General features: G+C 38.7%; 1 protein-coding gene across 1 annotated transcript in view; it reads left to right on the top strand.

Annotated features, from left to right (window-relative positions):
* Positions 1–12806: 12806 nt before the first annotated feature.
* Positions 12807–25565, top strand: part of LOC137281113 (uncharacterized) — a 43060-nt gene continuing 30301 nt past the window's right edge. The window contains exons 1-2 of the mRNA XM_067812244.1: positions 12807–13149; positions 13407–14193. Coding sequence (XP_067668345.1) covers positions 12807–13149; positions 13407–14193 — 1130 coding nt within the window. The remainder of the gene's footprint in view (positions 13150–13406; positions 14194–25565) is intronic.

Here is a 25565-nt window from a genome sequence, read left to right as displayed (position 1 = left end):
GTAGAAAAGTTCCATGTGAGTCGAAAATAAGACCCAAGAACTTGGCCTCCTTTACTACTTTGATAGGGGTGTCATTTAAAAATGAATCAGGATCTTTATGCGGCTTATACTTTTTGCAGAAATGTGTTTGTTACAGAATACTGGGGCTTTTAACTGCGTTCCAGTGCCCAACACACCGCTTTGGCCCTTACTTCACCTAGACGGGTGGTAGAATCGACCCGATTCTATCAATTGGCTGGTCACGCCAAGCCATGTGCTACAGCCCTGTAATTTGAGAATTGTGTGTTTATATTTTCTAGCCTTGGCGAATTTTGAAACAGAATTTGAAAACGTTACTGTTTATTATTGAATAGAGTCGTATGCCAGAAGGCGGTGGCTCATGGGCCAATCTGGTGGAATCATTAATCTTTTAATTTTTCTGCTGGAGTATATCATCCGAGTATCCTTGGTGCTGCAAGCCGGAGACCCGCTTGTTTTTAGCATTGTCCTTGTGATACTCCGTGGTGGGTGGGGAGCTCGGATGATGAACTATTCAACCATAACCATGGCTTCTCAAGGCACCCGTGGCAAGCCACCTCCTCGTGCTGGGTAACACTAAGTGCTTGCCAAGCCCCCGTTGTCGACCCGGGGGAATATTTGGTCCACCAACCTGATGGCCGTGGGTTGCAGCCCTGTGTCGGTGGAGGACGGGATCCTGGTGGTTGAGGACACTTGGACTAGGACCTTATGTTCCTGGTGCCTAACACACCACTTTGGCCCTTTCTTCACCTAGACGGGTGGTAGAACTGCCCCGATTCTATCAATCGGCTGGTCACGCCATGCCCTGTGCATAGCATACTATTTGCACATATATATTTATGTGTATTGGTCCTTTTGATATGTAACAAACAATTTGATACTTTTAATTGCCTAGGGTCCTATGCCAGAAGGCGGTGGCTCATGGGCCAATCTGGTGGATTTGTTATTTATAACTCTTCTGCTGGAGTATATCATCCGGGTGTCCTTGGTGCTGCAAGTTGGGAACCCACTTGTTATTAGCATTGTCCTTGTGATACTCCGTGGTGGGTGGGGAGCTCGGATGATGAACCTTAAAGCACTAGCCATGGCTTACGAAATCCCTGCCACCAAGAAAAAACGTCCTCTTAACACAGAACCTGATATTAATGAACTAAGACCCTCAACATCTATTGAACATTGGCCACGTTTCATAGTACTTGAGACCGTTAACAAGAAGTTAAACCCTTTTGTCATTTCAAAAGGCATACAAGGCATAGCAGGAGATGTTAAAAACGTTAGACGTTTGCGTTCAGGGTCTCTTCTTATGGAATGTAGTAAGAGACAACAAGCAACTAATCTCCTGTCAACTAAATCTTTTGTCGGCATTCCCGTATCAGTCTCTGCCCACCGAACACTTAACACCAGCAAAGGCATAGTGAGAGACCGAGACTGCCTTTTTGCTGATATGCTGGAGATTGATTTTGCCTCAGAAATGAAGGAACAAGGTGTGCTATATGTAAAACGTTTCACTACCCGGAAAAACAATGAGATCCAAACATCCAACAAGATCCAACAAACAAACACCTATTTGATCTCATTTTCTACTCCGACTGCTCCTACATCAATAAAGACTGGTTACTGTCAACTCAAATTGGAAACGTACATTCCAAATCCATTGAGATGCTTCAAGTGCCAAAAGTATGGCCATGGCGTAAATACTTGCACATTGTCTGTTGTGTGCGCTCACTGTGGTGAGAAAACACACACAACAGAAGATTGTGACAGTGATTTTAAAAAATGCACCAACTGCTCAGGCGACCATTCATCTTCATCGAAACAGTGGCCAATCTGGAGAGAGCAAATGGAAATAAACAGAATAAAGTATACCCAAAACATCTCTTTTTCTGAAGCAAAAAAAACTGGTGAAGAGATCTGACCTTACAGAAAGTTATGCTACAGTAGCAAAACATCATCTGTGCGCAGCTCTAAAATACCAAATCATCTACAAGCTGCCAAACTACCTTGACTTGGGTCAACAGTGACTCTCCACAAGTTCTATACCCAGCTATATCATCACAGACTGAAGAATCACTTCCTTGATGATCAAAGTTTTCTTCTGATCATAAATCATCATCGCAGTCACACACTCAGTCTCAATCTACAGCTGATAGTCAACAAACTGCTAAAGGCAAATCTAAGCCTAAGCCTGATGTTTCAAAACAACAAAGTGGCAGAGCTCCTAAAGGGTCACAAAATACAATTCAACTGCTCAATAAATATGGGTCTCTTGAAGACATGGACGTTTCTGAAAACGTCCATTCTAGGGCACATAGCTTGTCGCCCTCCAAAAGAGTGCGGGGTAGATCCACAATAAATCCCCCCAAAAGATAGTTTATTCCAATAATATTGTACAGTGGAAGTGTAGTGGATTGAGGACTAATTTACATGAATTACAGCTATTAGTCCACGATTTCACACCTTCGGCGATATGTCTCCAGGAGACATATTTAAAACAAACAGATACATTTGACCATCGTCATGTTAATGCATATCATTGTTTTTCACCTCCGGGTGATAGGGCCACTGGTGGGTCATCCATTCTAGTCAGACAAAACGTTATTCAAAGCCCTGTTTCACTTAATACTAATATGCAGGCTGTTGCTGTGAGAATTACTTTACATGTAGCGTTTACGCTATGCTCTCTCTATATTTCGCCGTCTTCGACGTTTGCCAAGATTGATCTTCAAGCCCTGTATGACCAACTCCCGAAGCCCTGTATTATAATGGGAGATTTAAATGAGCACAACCCACTCTGGGGTAGTGTAACTGCAAACACTAAAGGTAAATTGTTGGAGGACTTTTGTTCTGACAATGATTTATGTATTCATAATGTTGGTTCCAGCACATATTCAGGGACCTATTCTGCTCTCGACTTGTCATTGACAAATTCAGAGCTACTTGATGAATTTGAATGGTCAGTCCACGATGACCTCTGTGGAAGTGACCATTTTCCTACTATTCTCAAATCTGTAACTCCATCTGATGTTCCTCCATCATCAAGGCGGAATTTCAAAAAGGCTAACTGGGCTTTATATCAAACACTGTGTGCTGAGAAACTTAATCCTGAACGTTTTATTGACGTTTCTGATGCTATTAAATGTTTTTTCTGAGGAACTGAATTCCATAGCTGATGAGTGTATACCAATGTCCTCTGCAGTTTCACACATAAGAAAACCATGGTTCAACGATGAGTGCAAACAAGCTAGGAAGGCAAGGAAAAAAGCAGAACATTATTTCCGTCGCCATCCTATGGTGCATAATGTAAATAAATTTAAGATTTTAAATGCTAAAGCACGGCGTACTCTTAAACAGAGCAAACGCCAATCTTGGCAAAATTATGTATCCAAAATAAATTCTCGGACACCTGTGTCCAAGGTATGGAACATGGTCCAGAAAATCAAAGGTAAAGGTGCTAAATCTACTGTCCATCATCTTAAACATGGAGATCAATTGCTTACTGATAAATCAGCTATTGCGAATAAACTGGGTAAAATCCTTGCTAAACATTCTTCCTCATCTAATTATGTACCAAAATTGCAACTATATCAACAAGCTAAAACAACAAGAAAAGAAAACTATTAATTTCAATTCTGACAATGGTGAAGATTATAATGAAGAATTTTCACTACATGAGCTTGGTACTGCTTTAGCACAAGCTCACGATACAGCAACAGGAACTGATAATATCCACTATCAGCTTTTAAAACATTTACCCAACTCATGTCTTGAAACACTTTTAAATATTTTTGATAATATTTGGACAACTGGACACTTTCACGTCGTGGCGTAATGCCATTGTTGTTCCCATACCTAAGCCTGGCCGGGATCATACTGATCCATCAAACTATAGGCCTATTTCATTGACGAGTTGCGTTTGTGAAACCATGGAACGCATGGTCAATAATCGACTGGTGTGGATTTTAGGAACGAATAATCTTATCATGAACATTCAGTGTGGTTTTCGAAAAATAGAAGTACTATTGACCTTTTGGTTCGGTTGGAATCATTCACTAAAAATTCCATTTTAAATAACCAACATGCTGTATCAATCTTTTTTGACCTGGGAAAAGCTTACGATACAACATGGAAACATGGTACTTTAAAAGATTTGCATGACTTTGGGTTGAGGGGCCATTTACCTAATTTTATACCTCAGTTTTTAGCAGACAGGCAATTTCAGGTTCGAGTGGGTACAACACTGTCTGATCTTTACCATCAGGACCAGGGTGTTCCACAAGGCAATATTTTGTCTGTTACATTATTTAGTATAAAGATAAATAGTTCATCAAAAGTTTTAAACGATTCAATAGATGGATCGTTATTTGTGGATGATTTTAATATATCTTGTCATGGTAAAAATATGCATACTATTGAACTGCAACTGTAATGGTGTCTTGAAAATGGTTCTCTTGCACGAAAACTAATTGCATACATCTCTGCCGTAAATACAAACCAAATAAAGACCCTGAACTATCTCTTGATGGCACGCGCATCAAGGTCGTCAAGGAGGCTAAATTCTTGGGTCTAATTTTTGATGCTCACTAAACGTTACTTCCACATATAAAATCCCTTAAAACTAAATGCTTGAAGGCCCTTGACTTGTTGAAAGTCGTTTCCAATTCTAAATGGAGAGGGGATCAAGCTACCCCCCTTCATCTATATCGATCACTAATACGTTCCAAATTTGATTATTGCTCCATCGTCTATGGGGGTGCCTGTAACAGTAACCTAAAAGTATTAAATTCTATCCACCACCAAGGGCTAAGACGTATAAAATTATCCTTACGGTATATAACAAAACTATATTCTAATGAATCAAATCCTGCATTTAACTGTGTTTTAATCCTCTTCATGAGGATCTATACAATAAAAAGTCTTCTCTTGTTCCGCCTTTGGGAATAAGAGTGAAATCTTTCATATCTGCTGCTGGCATTGAGCTAGAATCTATAGCTCCTTCCCGTCTTCTTTCGTCTCCTCCTTGGCAGTTGGTTAGACCAGAAGTTGATCTAACACTAGCAAAATTTAAAAAAAAAATCAGACAATGACCTACAATATAAACAGGAATATAATCATATAAAACGTAAATATGGCAATTACAAATCCTTATTTACAGATGGGTCCAAGGACGGTGGCGCAGTAGCTTGTGCCACTGTCATTGGAGCCAGAACCTGACCACAGTTCTATTTTTACAGGAGAAGCTAACGCCATATTAACAGCTCTCAAATATATTCAAAGACATCCTAAATGTAAACAGTATATAATATATTCCAATTCTCTTTCTTGCCTTCAGGCTATTAAAAATATTTCTTGTGAACATCCGCTTTTAATTAAAAGTATTGAAATGTATAATGATCTTGCTACTGGCCAATACGACATGGTCTTTTACCCAGCCATGTCGGAATTTCAGGTAACACGATGGCCGATTTTGCTGCCAAGGCAGCACTCAACAAATCTGTGACACCACTTCTTATTCCATATTCAGATTATAAAACCACTATTAGGTCTTTTATCCGCGGTCTGATGCAGAAGAAGTGGGACACCCAAGTGGGCATAGATAAATTACAAGAAATAAAACCCTGTGTTGGCTCTACCCACTTGGGTTGTCAGTCCAGAGTTCAGGAGGTCATCATGCGACGATGTCGCATTGGCCACACAAGGTATACTCATTGAATACCTATTGAAAAGTGAGGATCCTCCGTTCTGCATCCCTTGTGATAAAAGAATTACAGTCAAGCATATTTTGCTTGACTGTGTTGAATATTCCATCACAAGGGATAACTATTTTAAATCACGAACTATAAAGGATCTTTTTAGTAACGTAAATTCTCATTTCTCAATTATTGCATTTTCAAAAGAATTAGATTTGTTAAGTGATTTGTAAATAGGTATATATTTTATGATTGGAAGTTTGAATTAGTAACTAAGATTGTTAGTGGCTGTATCCTCGAAGGGGGTTAAAATACTGTAAAATTATTGTCCCCCTGGCAGGATACGTAAGTCCCAAAGCATTTGAGGTAGATTTGAACTTACCAGGATTTTTAGACGTAGTGTTCCTGTCTTCTAATTGTGGTTAGCATTTCTTGCAATCGCCAACGGCTGAAGGGATGGTGTAAATCCAACTAGGGTAGCAAAGGTACTGTAAGTCCCCATGGTCCCTAGTATGGTGATCTACCTTCGGTTGTTGGCGATCTAAAGCCTGTTTTTACTTTGCAACGTCTAAATAGTGATATTAGTTTTTACGTTCCACGTTAGTTTTATTACAAATTGTGATAATCTGGTTGTTTTACTGTCCTTCGTTGATATTTTTTTATAATATACATATAGTCCTGTTCATTGTTAACTGTTCACGTCACGATATCGCTGCAATATTGCCGAAGTGACGTTAAATATCAACTCACTCACTCACTCATGGCTTCTCAAAAACCCCATTACAAAGAAAAAACGTCCACTTGACAATGATCCAGATGATAACGACCAAAGACTGTCCACTTCCATTGATTACTGGCCACGTTTTGTCGTGATTGAGACTCAAGATAACAGCAGACTAAAGTTGAACCCTTTTGCGATACAGAAAGGCATACAAGGAATTGCTGGTGACGTCAAAAATATTAGACGTTTGCGTTCAGGTGCGTTGCTCGTTGAGTGCAACAGAAGACAACAGACTACTAACCTGATGTCTACCACCACATTCGTCGGCATTCCAGTATCAGTATCTCCGCATAGGACACTTAACACAAGCAAAGGAATCATCAGGGATAGAGATGGATTATTTGCCGACATGTGTGAATTTGATATTGTTTCAGATATGAAAGATCAAGGGATCACATATGTTAAGCGTTTTACAACACGTAAAAACCAGGAGACCATTCAGACTAATACCTACCTCTTTTCATTGTCCACTCCAACAGCTCCCAGATCAGTAAAGGCAGGCTATTGCCACATCAATGTAGACACCTATATACCCAATCCATTAAGGTGTTTTAAATGCCAGAAGTTTGGTCATGGTGTTAGTACTTGCACATTGTCTGTTGTGTGTGCTCACTGTGATGAGAAGACACACACAACAGAAGATTGTGACAGTGATTTTAAAAAATGCACCAACTGCTCAGGCGACCATTCTTCATTTTCTAAACAGTGTCCAATTAGGAAAGAACAAATGGAGATAAACAAAATCAAATTTACACAAAATATCTCTTTCTCTAAGGCAAAAAGACTGGTAAAGGGATCTGATCTTCCAAAAAGTTATGCTACAATAGCAAAAACATCTTCGGGTTCTAGCTCTAAAACAACATCAACAGGCTGCCAAACTACATTGACTTGGGTACATTGTGATTCTCCACAGCTTTTGTACCAGGCTACATCATCACAGACTGAGGAATCACTTCCTAGTACCTCAAAATCGTCTTCTGATCACAAATCATCATCATCTCAGTCACATTCAAAGTCTCAATCAACAGCTGATAATCAACAAATGGTAAAAAGTAAACCGAAGCCAAAGCCTGATGCTTCCAAACAACAAAGTGGCAGAGCTCCTAAAGGGTCACAAAAACAAAGTTCAACTGTTTAATAAATATGAAACTCTTGAAGACATGGACGTTTCTGAAAACGTCCATTCTAGGGCACATAGCTTGTCGCCCTCTAAAAGAGTGTAGGGTAGATCCCCAATAAATCCCCCCAAAAGATAGTTTATTCCAATAATATTGTACAGTGGAAGTGCAGAGGATTGAGGACTAATATACATGAATTACAGCTATTAGTCCAAGATTTCACCTTCATCGTTATGTCTCCAAGAGACATATTTAAAACAAACAGATACATTTGACCTTCCTCATTTTAATGCATATCATTGTTTGTCACCTCCAGGTCATAGGGCCACTGGCGGATCATCCATTCTAGTCAGACAAAACGTTATTCAAAGCCCTGTTCCACTTATTACTAATATGCAGGCTGTTGCAGTGAGAATTACTTTACATGTAGCGTTTACGCTATGCTCACTTTATATTTCACCGTTTTCGGTGTTTGCTAAAACCGATCTTCAAGCACTATATGACCAACTCCCGAAGGCCTATACTATAATGGGAGATTTAAATGGACACAATCCACTTTGGGGTAGTGTAACTACAGACGCTAAAGGTAAGTTGTTGGAGGACATTTGTTCTGACAATGATTTATGTATTTATAATGATGGTTCCAACACATATTTACACCCTGGGACAGGGACCTATTCTGCTCTCGACTTGTCATTGACAAATTCAGAGCTACTTAATGAAGTTGAATGGTCAGTCCACGATGACCTCTGTAGAAGTGACCATTTTCCTACTGTATTAAAAGCTGTAACACCATCTGATGTTCCTCCATCATCAAGATGGAATTTTAAAAAGGCTAACTTGGCTTTACATGAAACACAGTGTGCTGAAAAAACTTAAACCTGAACTTTTTTATCGACGTTCCTGATGCTAATAAATGCTTTTCCGATGAACTGCATTCCATAGCTGTTGAGTGTATACCAAAGTCCTCTGTGGGTCCATACATAAGAAAACCATGGTTCAACGATAAGTACAAACAATCTAGGAAGGCAAGGAGAAAAGCAGAACATTATTTCCGTCGCCATCCTATGGTGCATAATTTCAATAAATTTAAAATTTAAAATGCTAAAGCGAGACGTACTTTTAAACAGAACAAATGCCAATCTTGGCAAAATTGTGTATGTGGAACATGGTCCAAAAATTAAAGGCAAAGGTACTAAATCTAGTGTCCATCATCTTAAACATGGAGATCAGTTACTTACTGATAAATCAGATATCGCAAATAAACTGGGCGAATTCTCACTAAACACTCTTCCTCTTCAAATTACTTACCTAAATTCCAGCAGCATCAAAAACAACAAGAGAAGAAAACTATTAATTTCAACTCAGATAATGGGGAAGATTATAATGAAACTTTCTCTATTCATGAGCTGCAAAATGCTCTTGTTCAAGCTCATGATACTGCTACAGGAGCTGATAACATACATTATCAACTCCTGAAGCACTTAGCACAATCCTGCCTAGAAACTCTTCGAAATGTTTTTGATGAGATTTGGACATCGGGTACCTTTCCTCCTTCATGGCGTGACGCCATAGTAGTACCAATACCTAAACCTGGACGTGATCATACGAATCCGTCCAATTATCGACCTATTTCACTAACTAGCTGTGTTTGCAAGCCCACGGAACGCATGATAAATAATCGAATTGTTTGGTACTTGGAAACAAATAACCTTATCGCAGACATACAATGTGGTTTCCGTAAAAACAGAAGTACTGTCGATCACTTAGTGACTTTAGAATCATTTGTGAAAAATGCGCTGATTAATAAACAACATGCTGTGTCTATCTTTTTTTGATATTGAGAAAATTGAGAAATATTGAGATTTTCGATATGACACACCTTGGCAATATGTCATTTTAAGAGATTTACATGATTTTTGTTTGCGAGGTCGTTTGCCTCAATTCATAGCCAACTTTGTAAATAACAGGCAAGTCCGTGTGGGTTCTACTCTGTCTGATCATTACAATCAGGATCAGGGTGTTCCACAAGGCAGTATTTTGTCAGTCACTCTTTTTAGCATCAAGATCAAGAGTCTATCTAAAGTTTTAAACGATTTAATAGATGGATCTTTATTTGTGGATGATTTTAATATTTCTTGTCGTGGTAAAAATATACATACCATTGAACGGCAATTGCCGCTGTGTTTAAACAAAATAGAGAAATGGTGTCTTCAAAACGGCTTCAAATTTTCTAAATCAAAAACCAATTGTATACATTTCTGTCGTAAATACAAACCCCATAAAGACCCAGAACTATATGTGAGTGGTACCTCAATCAAAGTGGTCAAGGAGGCCAAGTTCTTGGGACTTTTTTTCGACTCACATTTGACCTTTTTGCTGCATATTAAATCCCTTAAAGTCAAATGCCTGAAGGCACTCGATTTATTAAAGGTCGTTTCAAATGGGGAGGGGATCAAACTACCCTTCACTTATATAGATCACTGGTCCGACCTAAACTTGATTATGGTTCAATCGTATATGGTGGAGCTTGTCAAACAACCTAAAACTACTTGATCCTGTGCACCACCAAGGCCCAAGACTTTGTCTCGGTTCTTTTAGAACCTCTCCTATCGAGAGTCTATACGTCGAAGCTGATGAGCCTTCTCTCAACGTACTTCGTATCAAACTATCGTTACAATACATTGCAAAATTAGCTTCTAATGACTCCTGTTCCACATTTAATTGAGTCTTAAATACTCTCTATGAGGATTTGTATAACAAAATGTCTTCCTTTGTTCCCCTCTTGGTCTCAAAATTAAAGCATTTCTTGCTGCTTCTAGCATTAAGCTGGAAAATATAGCTCCTTCCCTTCTTCTTTCTTCTCCTCCTTGGCAGTTGGTTAGGCCACAAGTTGACCTAACATTAAGTACATTTAAAAAATCAGAAACCAATCAATTATAGTATAAACAAGAATATAATCAATTCAAACATAAATATAGCAATTATAAATCCTTATTTACAGATGGGTCCAAGGACGATGACGCAGTAGCTTGTGCCACTGTCATTGGATCCAGAACAATATCTTCTAGATTACCCGATAATAGTTCTATTTTTACAGGAGAAGCTAACGCCATATTGACAGCTCTTAAATATATTCAAAGGCGCCATAAACGTAAACAATATATAAGTTATGCAGACTCTCTTTCTTGTCTTCAGGCTATTAAAAATATTTCTTGTAAACATCCACTTTTAATAGAAATTATTGAATTGTATAATGAGCTTGCTGCTGGCCAATACGACATCGTCTTCTGTTTGTTTACCCAGCCACGTAAGGCATTTCTGGGAACACACTTTCTGGCCTTGCTGCTAAAGCAGCACTAAACAAATCTGTGACGCCATTTCTTATTCCATACACTGATCACAAAGTTTGCATTAGAACGTATATCCGTGATCTGATGCAAAAGAAGTGGAACACTCAAGTAGGTATCGATAAATTACATGAAATAAAACCGTATATTGGTTACACCTACTTGGGTTGTCAGTCCAGATTTGAGGAGGTCATCATGCGACGAGGTCGCATTAGCCACACAAGATATACACATGGATAACTGCTTAAAGGTGAGGATCCTCCTTTTTGTGTCCCTTGTTATGAAAGAATCACGGTCAAGGATGTCTTGCTTGACTGTGATGAATATTCCTGTTTTTATATTGTGTTTTCGTTTTTGGCTTAAATGGTATATATATAAGTACTAATTTTACATGTATTTCTTTGACGACAGATTCTTTAACATATGCATACATTCCATTTAAATGTTAAATGTTCCTGTCACGATATGGCTGAGATATTACCGATGTGAAATTAAATATTAACTCACTCACTCACTCACTCACTTAGAACCTTGATTTTAATACTAAATAAAGTCACAGGCAAAATACTGCCTTGTGGAACACCCTGATCTTGCTGAAAGTGGTCTGAGAAGGTTGATCCCGCACGTACTTGAAACTGTCTGCCATTTAAGAAATTAGATATAAATTGAGGCAAGCGACCCCTCAACCCAAAAGAGTGTACATCTTTTAAAATACCATGCTTCCAAGTAGTATCATATGCTTTTTCTAGAACAAAAATGATTGATACTGCATGTTGTTTTGTTAATGAAAGAAGTTTCAACAAACGGTTCCAAACGAACCAAGTGGTCAATTGTGCTTCGATTCTTACGAAAACCACATTGTATATCAGTGATCAGATTGTTGGTTTCCCAAAACGAAACTAAGCGATTATTACCATTCGCTCCATGGTTTTGCAAACGCAGCTAATTAAGAAAATAGGTCGGTAATTTGATGAATCTGTATGATCCCTCCCAGGCTGTGGAATTGGAAGAGATATGGCTTTTCGCCACGAAGAGAAAAAATGTTGTGTTATCCAAATATGGCCAAAATGCCAAGTAACGTTTCGAGACATGATTCAGGCAAGTGTTTTAAGAGTTGGTAATGGATATCATCAGGTCCTGTTGCAGTATCGTGAGCCTGTGATAGCGCAGTATGAAGTTCATGTAATGAAGATACCTCATTATAATCTTCACCATCATCAGATTTAAAATTTACTGGTTTCTTCTCTTGGTGTGTTTGATAAGTCTGGAATTTTGGATGATAATTTGAGGAGGACAAATGTTTAGCCAAAGTTTCACCCAGCTTGTTTGCAATATCGTTTCAGTTAGTATATTTTTATCATTTTTGAGATGCTGAATACTACTGGATTTTGAACCTTTGCCTTTAGATTTTTGGATCATATTCCATACCCTTGACATAGTACTGGAATTTACTTTGGAATAATTAAATTTTTGTTGTGTTCATTAAAATTCTGGCAATCTGATTGGTTAAGTGGGAACATTTCTTTTGGTTTCATTTCCCAATGAATCTAAAAATATAAGCCACGCCCTCCGAACTGGACTACTTTCGGAGCTAAGGAACGTCGGGGAATACCTTTACACAGCGAGGGAATTCCCTTACACTTGGGTATCTTTGTGAACTTTGGGTTAACATTGAAGTGATACATTGTGGTTAACATAAACAAACAACTCAAAATTATACGTGAACGTTAATAAAGTGTTTATTTAATAAAAAAAGTGTTTGTCATAATACATTATTTGATTGGTTACTGTGGTTACCGCGTGCAGTCAGCGAACAGTCGTCTGCAACTTGTCTTGTTTACATTCCAACAAGATGGCCGATTCCAAGTACGGAAGTTTTGATCTGGGGAATTTTGAGTCGATTTTCGAAGAACAATCTACCGGAAACGTTGCAACTCTTAGCATGGATAACATTGATTTTCCGGATGATTTAGACCTGGAAGAAATTGAAAGTTTGTTAGATATAAGAGCATCAACCAGATCTACAAATACATCGGCAAATCACGAGATGAAGAGTGCAATGCAGGTCGATGATAAGCCATCCCAAATACATCGTTTCAAACGTTTATCAAACAATGATTTACTTCGAATGGACGACCACAGACAAGCAACATCCACAAAGAGAAACACAAAATGGGGTGTTAAACTGTTCCAAGGTAGATATACACAATTCATATGAATATTACTTTCAAATTCCATCCTACGTATATTTTCTCAAAACGAAACACAGTTCATCAGCACAAAATTGATTGGGTTTGTGTTTTTGAAAATGGAACAATTATCAGAATGAGATAAAGTTATGTAGATCTAACTGAGAAAAATGATTTGCTATAAAGTTACCTAGTTCAAAGTTTACATAGCTGGGTCTGTCATAGTCAGATTTCTAGATATTGCTTTAATTCTGTTTATGTAGATTGGTCGTTCGAGAGAGAGGGGAGGACTGTGGGTTTTTCAACAATTACACCAGAGGAACTTAACACAAAGTTCAGAGTTTTCTACACTGAGGCACAACCTAAAAACCAGGAAACAAGATGTCAAAATATGCCGGCCGCACATGCTGCCGAGTATCACAAGAACACTTTAAAAAATGTTCGTTCTGCCCTGAAAAGACACTTAAATGACATCGGGAGAGATATTGACATTGTTAGAGATAAGCAGTTTAAGTCTGCAAATGATATGCTTGATGCTAAATTAAAACACAATGTACAGCATGGCTTGTCACGTCCCACACAACATAAATCAATTATTGAAACAATTGATCTGATGAAAATTAGCACTTATCTGCATTCGGCATCCAATCCTGTTATCCTCCGGTACAAAGTGTGGTACGACTTGGCCATGCATTTTGTAAGTCGTGGTCTTGAATTTCACCAGCAGCTTACACCCACATCCTTTGAATTTGCGGTAGACGATAGCAATGTTGAATATGTCACACTGTCCCATGAAACGAAACAAAAAACCATCCAGGGTGGTCTCAGCAGCGATGAAGCGCTAAGCGACAAACGAATGTACGCGACGAATGGCATAAACCAATGTCCCGTCCATGCACTTCGCCAGCTCCTTGATAGAAGTGACCCAAATGCCGGATCACTTTTTTCGCACTGTAATAAAGATGCACTTTGTTCCCCAGACACACACAACATTTGGTATACAGTAACCCCAGTCAAGAAATACTGTTTAGGGGTGCGCGGATTCATACAGTTTGCACATCGGTTTTTAGTTTCATACCTCAATGCAACGAAAGAAATGCACAGTCAATCCTTAAAACATAATTTTTCCAAGTATGACGTTTAATGTGCTGAAACGCTCGTCGTGCTTTAGCGTAACTGATTTTTACATTATTTAAGTTATGAACAGTGGGATGAAGGCGAAAATATTTTTCTGCATTCTTCCTCTTTTTCCTAGCCTGTTTGAATTCATCATTAAAGCATGGTTTACGGATGTGACGATTTACAGGGGACTTAGGAATAGTTTCATAAGCTATGTTTCAGTTTGTCCAAGAACATTTTAATTGGATCAGGAACATTCATGAAGAGGTCTGATTTAAGTTCTTTAAGGCAGGTAGCCAGACATAATGGCCAATGGGCCTTTGGAAAATTCCATCTTGTTATAGGTGGATCATTGGAGTGAGTGAGTGAGTTAAATTTTATCGTCACATCGGCACTATTGCAGCCATATCATGACGGGAACAAGTAAGAATGACATTGTAGAATGAAAGAATATAAGAAACTAAAACCCTGTTGACGGAAAACAGTAAAACCACTAGTATATATCACAGATATCCATCTAAGACTAGTAACTAGTTATAAACCAGTTTAATTATAGAGGACAAAACAACATAAAAATGCACTATAGATTGCCAACAACTGAAGGTAGATCACCACACTAGGGGCCATGGGGACTTACATTACTTTAGCTACCTGCATGGTTCCTAGCTGGATTTACACCATCCCCTCAGTTGTTAGCAATTTAGGCACGTCTAGTCATGCATTTAAAAGGACACATATATTAAGATTAAAATAGCAGAGAGTTTGAATTTACTTTGAATGTTTGTGGACTTACGTACCCTCTCAGGAAGACAATAATTTGACACTACTTTAACCCCCCTCGAGGATAGAGCCACTAACAATCTTTGTTATCAATTTATCTCCGATCATAAAATATTTATCTATTTCCAAATCCGTTAGCAAATCCAATTCTTTTAAAAATGCAAAAACTAAACGAGAACTTATGTTACTAAAAAGATCTTTCATAGTTGGTGATTTGAAATGTTTATCCCTTGTGATGGAATATTCGACACAGTCAAGCAAGACATGCTTGACAGTGATTATTTCATCCCAAGGGATACAAAATGGAGGATCCTCACCTTTCAATAAATATTGTGTGTATATCTCGTATGGCCAATACGACATCGCCGCATGATAACCTCTTCAAATCTTGACTGGCAACCCAAATAGGTATAACCAATAGAAGGTTTTATTGCATGTAATTTATTAATGCCCACTTGGGTGTCCCACTTCTTCTGCATCAGAACATGGATATAAGATTTAATGGAACCTTTATCATCAGTGTATGGATAAGAAGTGGTGTCACAGATTTGTTGAGAGGTGCCTTGGCAGCAAGATCAGCCATTGTGTTCCCGGAAATGCCTACGTGGCTGGGTAACCAACAGAAGACGATGTCGTATTGGCCAGTAGCAAGATCATTATGCAATTCAATAATTTCAATTACAAGTGGATGTTTGCAACAAATATTCTGAAGAGGCTGAAGGCAAGAAAGAGAATCTGAATAGATTATATACTGTTTATGTTTATAGTGTCTTTTAATAATATATATACTTAAGAGGCATTAAGATGGCGTTAGCTTCGGCAGTAAAAATAGAGCTGTTATCTGGCAATCTAGAAGAGATTGTTCTGGATCCAGTGACAGTGGCACAAGCAACTGCGCCACCGTCCTTGGACCCATCTGTAAATACGGATTTATATGCCTTATATTTAGTATGTAATTGATTAAATTCTTGTTTATATTGTAGTTGTCTAATTTTTTTAATGTGGTCAGTGTTAGGTCCACTTGGGGCCTAACCAACTGCAAGGAGGAGAAGAAAGAAGGTGGGAAGGAGCTATAGTATCCAGATCAATGCCGGCAGCAACAATAAGTGGTTTTATTCTTAAACCAAGAGGTGGAACAAGAGATTTCTTATTGTATAAATCCTCATACAGAGGATTGAAAACACAGTTATATGCAGAATTTGACTCACTGGAATGTAGTTTTGTTATATACTGTAAGGCTAATTTTATACGGCGCTGCTCAAGAGATGGTTCATCAGCCTCGACATACAGGCTGTCAAGAAGTGAAGTACGAAAGGAGCCAAGACAAAGTCTTAGACCTTGATGATGGACGGAATCTAATAATTTTAAGTTGCTCTTGCTCTTCGGACGGATAAGTGATCTATATAGATGTAGAAGGGTAGCTTGATCCCCTCCCCACTTTGAATTAGACATGACCTTCAATAAATCGAGTGCCTTCAGGCATTTAGTTTTGAGGGATTTGATATGCGGCAGAAAAGTTAAATGTGAGTCGAAAATGAGACCTAAGAACTTGGCCTCCTTAACAACTTTGATGGGAGTGCCATTTAAGAAGAGTTCGGGGTCCTTGTGTGGTTTATATTTGCGGCAGAAATGTATACAATTGGTTTTTGATTTAGAAAATTTAAAGCCGTTTTCAAGACACCATTTGTTTATTTTGTTTAAGCACAGTTGCAATTGCCGTTCAATAGTATGCATATTTTCCCCACGACAAGGAATATTAAAATCATCCACAAAAAGTGAATCATCAACTGAATCATTTAAAACTTTAGCTAAACTATTGATCTTGATACTAAATAAAGTGACAGACAAAATACCCTGATGCTGATGGTAATGATCAGGTAGGGTAGAATCCACTCGGACTTGAAACTGCCTGTCAGTTAAAAACTGTGATATAAACTGAGGCATACGGCCCCGTAAACCACAGTCATGTAAGTCTTTTAAGATGCCGTGCTTCTAGTTGGTATCATAAGCCTTTTCTAAATCGAAAAAGATCGACACTGCATGTTGCTTGCTGATAAAGGCATTTTTGACAAATGACTCCAGTCGAACTAAATGGTCAACGGTACTGCGATTTTTACGAAAACCACATTGGATATTTGTGATTAAATTATTAGATTCCAGGTACCAAGTTATTGACCATGCGTTCCATGGTTTTGCAAACACAGCTCGTCAAAGAAATGGGCCTATAATTTGATGGATCGGTATGGCCAGGTCCAGGTTTGGGAATAGGTATAACTATGGCATCACGCCAGGATGGACGAAATTTACCTGATGTCCAAATGTCATCGAAAATATTCAATAGTGTCTCTAAACAGGATTCTGGTAAGTGTTTTAGGAGCTGATAATGTATACCATCAGTTCCTGTAGCAGTATTATGGGATTGTTCAAGAGCAGTATGAAGCTCATGAATAGAAAAGATTTCGTTATAATCTTCCCCATTATCTGAATGAAAATTGAGAATTGTCTTTTCCTGCTGTTTCTGGTATGTTTGAAATTGAGGAATATAGTTAGCTGAGGAAGAATGTTTCGCAAGTGTTTCACCCAGTTTATTTGCGATATCAGATTTATCCGTCAGCAGGTCATCTCCGCATTTGAGATGGTGTATGCTTGATTTGCTACCCTTACCTATAATTTTCTGGATCATGTTCCATACCTTTCACATTGGCGTTCGTGAATTTATCTTCAAGACATAATTTCGCCATGATTGGCGCTTGTTTTGCTTAAAAGTACGCCGGGCTTTTGCATTGAGTATTTTAAATTTATTCAAATTATGGACCATTGGATGACGACGTAAATACTGCTCAGCCTTCTTCCGTGCCTTCCTAGCTTGTTTGCAGTCTGCAGTAAACCAAGGTTTACGTATGTGGGGAATGATAGAGGATTTCGGAATACATTCATCAGCTATTTTGTGAAGCCTATAGGAAAAGAGCTGTATAGAGTCGGGAACATCAATGAAATCATCTGGTGTTAGCTTTTCTGAACAAAGAGTTTCATAGCGAGCCCAATCTGCTTTAGCAAAATTCCATCTCGAAGACGGAGGAACATCAGATCCAAGCAGGAATACGAGCCAGTTCCAGGGTGTAGATAGGTTTTAGTACCATCGTTAAAAAGGCATAAATTGTTATTTGAGAAAAAATCTTCAAGTAATTTTCCTTTTGCATTAGTGTCATTACTGCCCCAAGTGGGTTATGACCGTTCAAATCACCCATTATTACACAGGGTTTGGGAAGTTGGTCATAAAGTGCCTGAAGATCAGACTGGTGAAGAGAATAGGACGGTGGGATATACAAAGAACACAAGGTGAAAACAATTTTCAGTGTCAAACGTACTGCAACAGCTTGGAGAGGGGTGTTCAGAGAAACTGGACTGTGAATTACCCCCTGTCGTACAAGAACAGAAGCACCTCCGGTTGCTTTGTCACCTGCAGGTGAAAAGTAATGGTACGAGTCGTACTGTCTTAAATTTAATGTATCAGTTGTCTTGAGGAAGGTTTCTTGTAAACAAAAAGCTGATGGTTTGTAATCCTGGATTAATAGCTGGAGGTCATTATACTTGTTCCGAAGTCCTCTAACATTCCATTGTAATAAACAGGTGGAGGAAGTCATGGTGGCTTAACAGGAGATCGTGAATGAGGGGAAGGTCCTCTGCACTGTAATGGAGAGGTTTCCATATCCAGAGGTTCAAAGCTGTTACGAACCTCGACAGAATTGTTCAAAGATACGTCAAGGTGCTTAAGAGCTGTTGCTTCTTTTCTCTTATGTTGTTTTCTTTCTGCTTTGGAAAAGACAGTTTTGTTTGGTTCAGTTTTTTTCCCAGTATGGGGTTCTGGCACAGATTCTGGTCTACGATCAACTGTTTGAGACTGGGGGGTAGATGGTGCATCAGTCTGCGTGTCAGTTGTTGAAGTTATTGCACTGAGCGAGTAAAGGAGTGTTTGCTGATCGGTGACCCAGCTAATGGCTGTCTGGCACACACTATCCACTTTGTGGATAGAAGAAGAAACTGCGACAGAACATGGCTTTGTTAAACTGTTGTTTTGTGTCTGGTCGGCAACTAATGTTTTGGCCTCAGAGAAAGACATGTTGTTTGAATATTTGATTTTAATAATCCTAGATTCTTTCTCAAACACTGGACATTGCTTAGAGTAAGACATATGCTCACCACTACAGTTTGCACACTTCATGGCATTTGATGGCATTTGTACAATCAGTGTTCTCGTGATTTCCACTGCAGCGGGAACAAATTGGGGAGTTGTTACAAGAACTTTCCCCATGACCAAAATGCTGACATTTAAAACAACGGAGTGGATTTGGGATATATGTATCCACACCGATGTTAAGATATCCAGCTTTGATGGATTTGGGTAGTTTGGCTCGCGCAAAGGTAAACAGATAGGTGGTAGCAGGGATAACCCTGTCATTAACTTTTCTAGTGAAACGTTTCACCCCTTGAGTCTTGAGTTCTGCCACAATCTCCTCTTCTGACATGTCAGACAAACATTTTGAACGATCTCGAACAATGCCTCGACACGAATTAATGTCTTGTGGACAGATACAACAATCTCAGTATCAGCAAAATGGTTTGCTTTGAGCAAATTTAGAGACTGCTGCCTTTTAGCACATTCAGTCAACAAAGAGCCAGAACGGAGACGAGTAATAGTTTGCACAGTGCCACATATTCCTTCCACAGCCTTAGAGACAACAAAAGGGTTTATCTTAAGCGGGAGACCCTTAGCACCTTCCACAAACAGAAATCGTGGCCATGACTCTACATTTAAACCAGAATTTTCATCATCAGAAGACGGAATAGTGTCTATATCAATATGACGTCTTTTAGTTGAGTACCGAGAACCAGTGATTTGTGGGGAAGCCATGTTGAAGGTAAACATTCGACATCCCTGCTCCCCACCCGCCATCGAGTGTCAACGAGGACAGTGCTGTAGTGGAAACCAACGACAAACACTAAGGCTACAAGGATGTTATACTCAAGCAATATCAACACAGGTAGCAAATATTGCCAAACAGAATAAAATTCAGGTTGGTTCAGACCCTACATTTATTTGATGACAATTTGAACCTGGAGGTCAATAGTGCCAGATTGGCCCATGAGCCAATGGGCCACTGCCTTCTGGCATAGGACTCTAGGCAGTTCAATCAATAAATAGTTTATATATTTGACATAGAAACCGCCAATACCCAATAATAGTTAAATGTGCAAAATACAGTCACCATGCACAGGGCTCGGAGTGACCAGCCGATTGATAGAATCGGGCCGATTCTACCACCCGTCTAGGTGAAGTAAGGGCCGAAGTGGTGTGCTGAGCAATAGGAGCGCGGTTCCAGGCTCCTGCTGCCCTCAACCACCAGACTACCGTCCTCCACCGACACGGGACGCAACCCACGGCAAACGGGTTGGTGGACCAAATATCCACTGGAAAAAAAGTTCACCTTTACAAGCTTGTAAATGCCTTGTAAAGATGATGTTTACAAGACATTTACAAGCTTGGAAAGATGATGTTTACAAGACATTTACAATTTGTAAAGATCCACAAGGGGAGATAACTGGTGGGTGATGGTAACAGGGTCCGCAAGGCCTAAAATTCACACCTAATAAATCCCAAAGGCTAATTACAGTTTGACCCCAGGACATAATTAATGAGGTAATTGGGGCGTGAAATAAGAGTGGGACAGACCACTGTTCAGTGGACAGGGGTCACTCTGTTAGGCACAGGATGCTGATGCTCTTACTACAGTGTTCGGTGGAGTGAAGATGCATGGGTGTTTCTTTCACTATGCGCAAACTGTTTAGAAAAGAATTCCGACTCATTATCCCACTTATTTTGTGTTTGGGAACAGTGAATAACAATAGCCATAAACAATATCACCTTGTTACTTCTGATAATATGCTAAATGATAGAGATTGTGTTGTGATAACATAACACATGACAGTTTATGTTGCTATGAATCATGTGGTCGATCCAACCGTTACCAATAGTACCAGTGATACAGATGGGATAGGTCACCTTTTGAAATATTTCACAATCATATTTGATTTTTGTTGTTTCTGTTGATTCTTCCTTTCAGTGGTCAGCCAAGCAACAATTCACCATAATCCCATAAAATCAGTGAGGCATGAAGTCCCATAAGCCGAATGAACTGTACCTGACTGAATAATGTTAGGCTTCGTGGGACTACACCTGTTGTACACGGGCTAGTTGCAGTTAACACATATTGATATATTTACCATAACTAAACAATAACCCTCAGGAATGGAACCCCGTGACAGAAATGTGCCCTGGACAAATAACAGGTTGGAGGTTGGCATGGGAGGTTAAAGTAACTTGTTGGAAAAGCCCATCCCAACGTTTTCGAGATGATAAATTTCATGTTGGTATGGAGACGCAAATTAATAAACTGAACATGGTGCAACATAGTGCTGCCCAGACACTGCTCCCAAAGAAAAAGAAACACCAAGACCTCCAGAGAGAACTGCCCACCATGGAACATAGGGCATTATTGATATGTTGTATTGTTTTGATAGGTTATCTCATGGAACGAAACTTTCTAAAAGATCACATAAATAAGGAAAACACAACTTTGCAGATTCTGATACCTTTCGGTATGCAGTTACCGAAACAAATCACAAAAATGCCAATTCAACCTATAAAGAAACAAATGCGATGGAAAAAACCCCGCGAATTCGGAGATCAAGCGATTCACTAAATTTCCCCCAGCGCTGGGGGGAAGAAGTTGTTTCAACAGTTGTGCTGCGCTGCCCCCATAACGTATGCGCTGTGAATAGGTTTGCTTAGCTTGAAACAGTATGCATGCCCAGAGTATGAGGTCGTGAGTAGTAGTCTAAAACAAGTAAATAATCTACTCGTTACAAAAAAAACATGTTGAATGTAAGAAGCACCCTCTATCACGGAGAAAGCTTAATGTCTGGTTTATTGACACCTATATATATGGCTGCCCGTCTGCTAAAGGCAATATGCAATACACAGCTTCAATCATTGACCACATGCAATTTAAACTTGACACCTATCAGGCTATATACCATACACAAAATAAATTGATTGATGACTCATACACCCGAGTCCTGTCTCAGCCACATTATGTAATTAAGCAGGTGTGATACTTGTACATATGACATGTTTTATGTCTATGGGCTGCAAAGAAACTACACCCGTTTTTCTCGGATGACTGGATCTCACGGAAACTGGTGCAAACGCTTGTCAGTTTCAAGTCCTGCTTTGTACTTGGACAAATCACAGTTTCCAGTAGTTCACCATCTCTACTGAGATGATGTTGGATTGGATCGAACGGAAATTCAGAGATGGATTTAGAAAACTCAACATCTCTACATACGAGGGACGAACGTCCAAGTACAACAAGGGATACTCTACAATGATTTATATAGGCTCCCTGGTACAACATATTGCACTTCTGAATCGCGATTGTACGCTTGTAATTTTATTTATTTTCTTACAAACAGCAGAACTGATATAATGGAATATATGTTACTAGTACTAATAGTGGTGGAATATATGACATGTTGATATTTCATATGTTTTAGGGTTTTTTTATCTCGTGATCAATAGTGGTAACGCCAAATACTAGTACGTTCTGATCCACCTTGTGCCTGTAAAAAACACAGAATGGCCTTCGTTCGACTTTGTGCATTGTCATTTGATTCACATGGCATAGGAACCATTTTTGAGGTGTGGCGAGTCACACTGCTCCCATTTCCCTCGCTACTCTGCTGCATCTTTCTTGGATAAAAAAAATGGATAAAAAAAAAACATTTTGAAATTGTTTCTGATGAGTTGTAGGCTGGTTTGACATCTTGCAGTGTCATCATCGCGATAATGCGCCGAGGAATGGGTTGTTTAGGTGGTGAAAGTTGTAATGTGCTGAATTTGGTTTATGACGCGTGAACAAGGAATTTAGCATATTATAACATTGAAATAAATTTGATGTTCGCTTGATAGTGCTCCGTGGTCAATACTGCCGTGTTGATGGAAATGGTATTCTATAATGCGGAATTTGTTTCACTTTTATAATACTCATGTCTTTCATGCGAATGAAATTACCCCAAAACAAATAGACAGTGTCAAGCTTACACTAGATGTTTATTTACAGATTACAACAAGAAAGAGGAAGATTAAATTTCATACAAAAACATTCCATTTACAAATTTACGGAAAATATGTTACATATTATTATCAAATATACCATCAAAAACACTGGGGTAGCATTGTAGTTTTGAAGTCTTTAATACTTGTTCATATTTTGTTTTCTTATGGCTGGGGAGGTCTGCCCGTTGCATCCCTTCGACTCGATTTCTGAAGAAAACAGTCACTATGATCATACTTGCATTAAGTGAATGGTAAACCAATGTGAAAATAGAATCAATGGTTATTCTCATAATCTCATAGCAAGTATTATTGATACTTGTGTATTTAGTGCATTAGAACACAGGTGTTGTATGGTACAACCTTTTTTCTCCTTTGAAAGATCACACGGATCAATACTGTGGGGTGATTTTTACTGTATCTCCCAACCTTGAACAAAGCCTCAACACATAACAAGGCTTAATCCCTTGTTCATTGATGAGCAAGTCATGTCAGCATGGGTTCATTAATTAACAAGGCCTAATGCCTTGTTAATTGATATCATCTCAGTTAAGATTCATCAATTAACATGCCTTCTTCCTTGTTAATTGATGGTAAGCTAAGTTACGTAGTTCATCCTCTTCAAACAGTTTAATCTAATTCTTGATTCCCGAAGCTAGTTAAATTGGTTTTCATGTTTACTTACTGTAGTTTTTCTGGAACATTTTCTCATGACATCATTGTGTCTTGAGACGCAATGATGTCTTTCTTGACACGGTTTCCTTGTTTGTCTGCAAACACCTTGTCATAGCCACTGCAACAAACGAAATACAATACCCTGACAGGAACTTTATGTTTCAATAAAACTGACGTATATTATACAGTGATTACAGAATTATAACAAGAAGTCGTCACCAAACACATGCACCCGATTCAAACGGTTGAACAAAATCGCCCATGAACATCACATTTTGTTGCATAATTTTACTGTGCAACAAAAGTCACGTTTGTAACTCAAGAAATGAGCATTCTTATATATATGACAGTGGGTTGTGCTCATTTTTTGTTGTGCACTGATGCACATAGGACAGAGCATTAAGCAGAACTGCAATACCTTGAAACTCTTGGAATAACAGGGAGAGCTGCCTTAGCATCCTGTTTCCAACCCGAACCTCTGTCTTGTTTCCAACCTGAAAAAAATGCAATTCTAAATTTATTGTCATCACAATGAAGAGACTTTCATGTCGAGGTTATTGTAGAGACACCTGAAGTTTTACTTCTTGAATGGTTTAATGCATTGAAACTCTTGCAGTTACTGTATTTAAATCATATTAAAGTATATTCTTATGTCTGTTGTGGACTTAGGGCCATTCCTCTTGCAGACTTAGCATTCCGTAGAGCCAACCTCACAGTTGTCTGTGAAAGTAAATTCATGGGAAAAATGCAATTAGCATTTTGAAAAACAAAATGACTAGCAGATATTGCAACTAAAGTCTTAAATAAAGTCGAATTACTGCTAATACAACTTCGTATAAAAATATCTTGTCTGAAAACGTTACAAACATTTACAAAGAAATAAACAATCAATTTAGTTTTTAAAATATATTTGTGTTAAATTTGATTTTGAAATACCTTAGCGATTTTGAAAAGGATATATCTATTAAAGTCACTATTCTATCCATATAATGACGTGTAATATGGGAACCCAAAATACGTAGATGCATGAATACTGGGATTAGTCTGTATTGCTCCATCATTGTTGTTTTTGATGAAACCTATGTCTTAAAACATAAAACAGAACGTTTTACGTCTGTTAGAATACGTCCAAAATCAGTCTTATACTAATTATACATTATAATTGAAATTACATGCAACAGGTAATCCTTCAGCTCAACCACAAAAAAAAGCTGGTGTTACCTGGGGAATATATTCTACCCCCATAGCCTGATTAAGTCCCAGGAAGGATATTTATGACATGTAATAAACCTTTGATCAGCCAATTAGTCGGGCTGTTGTTTTCATATCGTGATTCAATACACTAAACACTTACTGAATGGCAGGGATACTCTACGACTCTGTGTATTGAGCTCCCTGCTAAATGATATGGTGGTCTTGAGTGTAAGATTTTTCAACAACCTTACTGCTGAAGGAACACATGGCGTCATCAGGATTGCCTTCCTGATTTTACAAATAATATACTTGCGTCATCTGCAATATACTCACCTGAGCTGAATGTGCCCTCTGAAGAAATATCGCTGACAGACATTCTGAACGGCTTTGTAGATGTAAAGTCTCAAATTCACGATAGCAAAACTGTCCGTATGTCGGTGTGCGATGATCAACTGCATTTTCCCATCAGGTGTTCATATAT

This window comes from Haliotis asinina, chromosome 4, assembly GCF_037392515.1.
Source record: "Haliotis asinina isolate JCU_RB_2024 chromosome 4, JCU_Hal_asi_v2, whole genome shotgun sequence".
Classification (NCBI taxonomy): domain Eukaryota; kingdom Metazoa; phylum Mollusca; class Gastropoda; order Lepetellida; family Haliotidae; genus Haliotis; species Haliotis asinina.
This window is presented reverse-complemented; position numbering and strand designations above follow the sequence as displayed.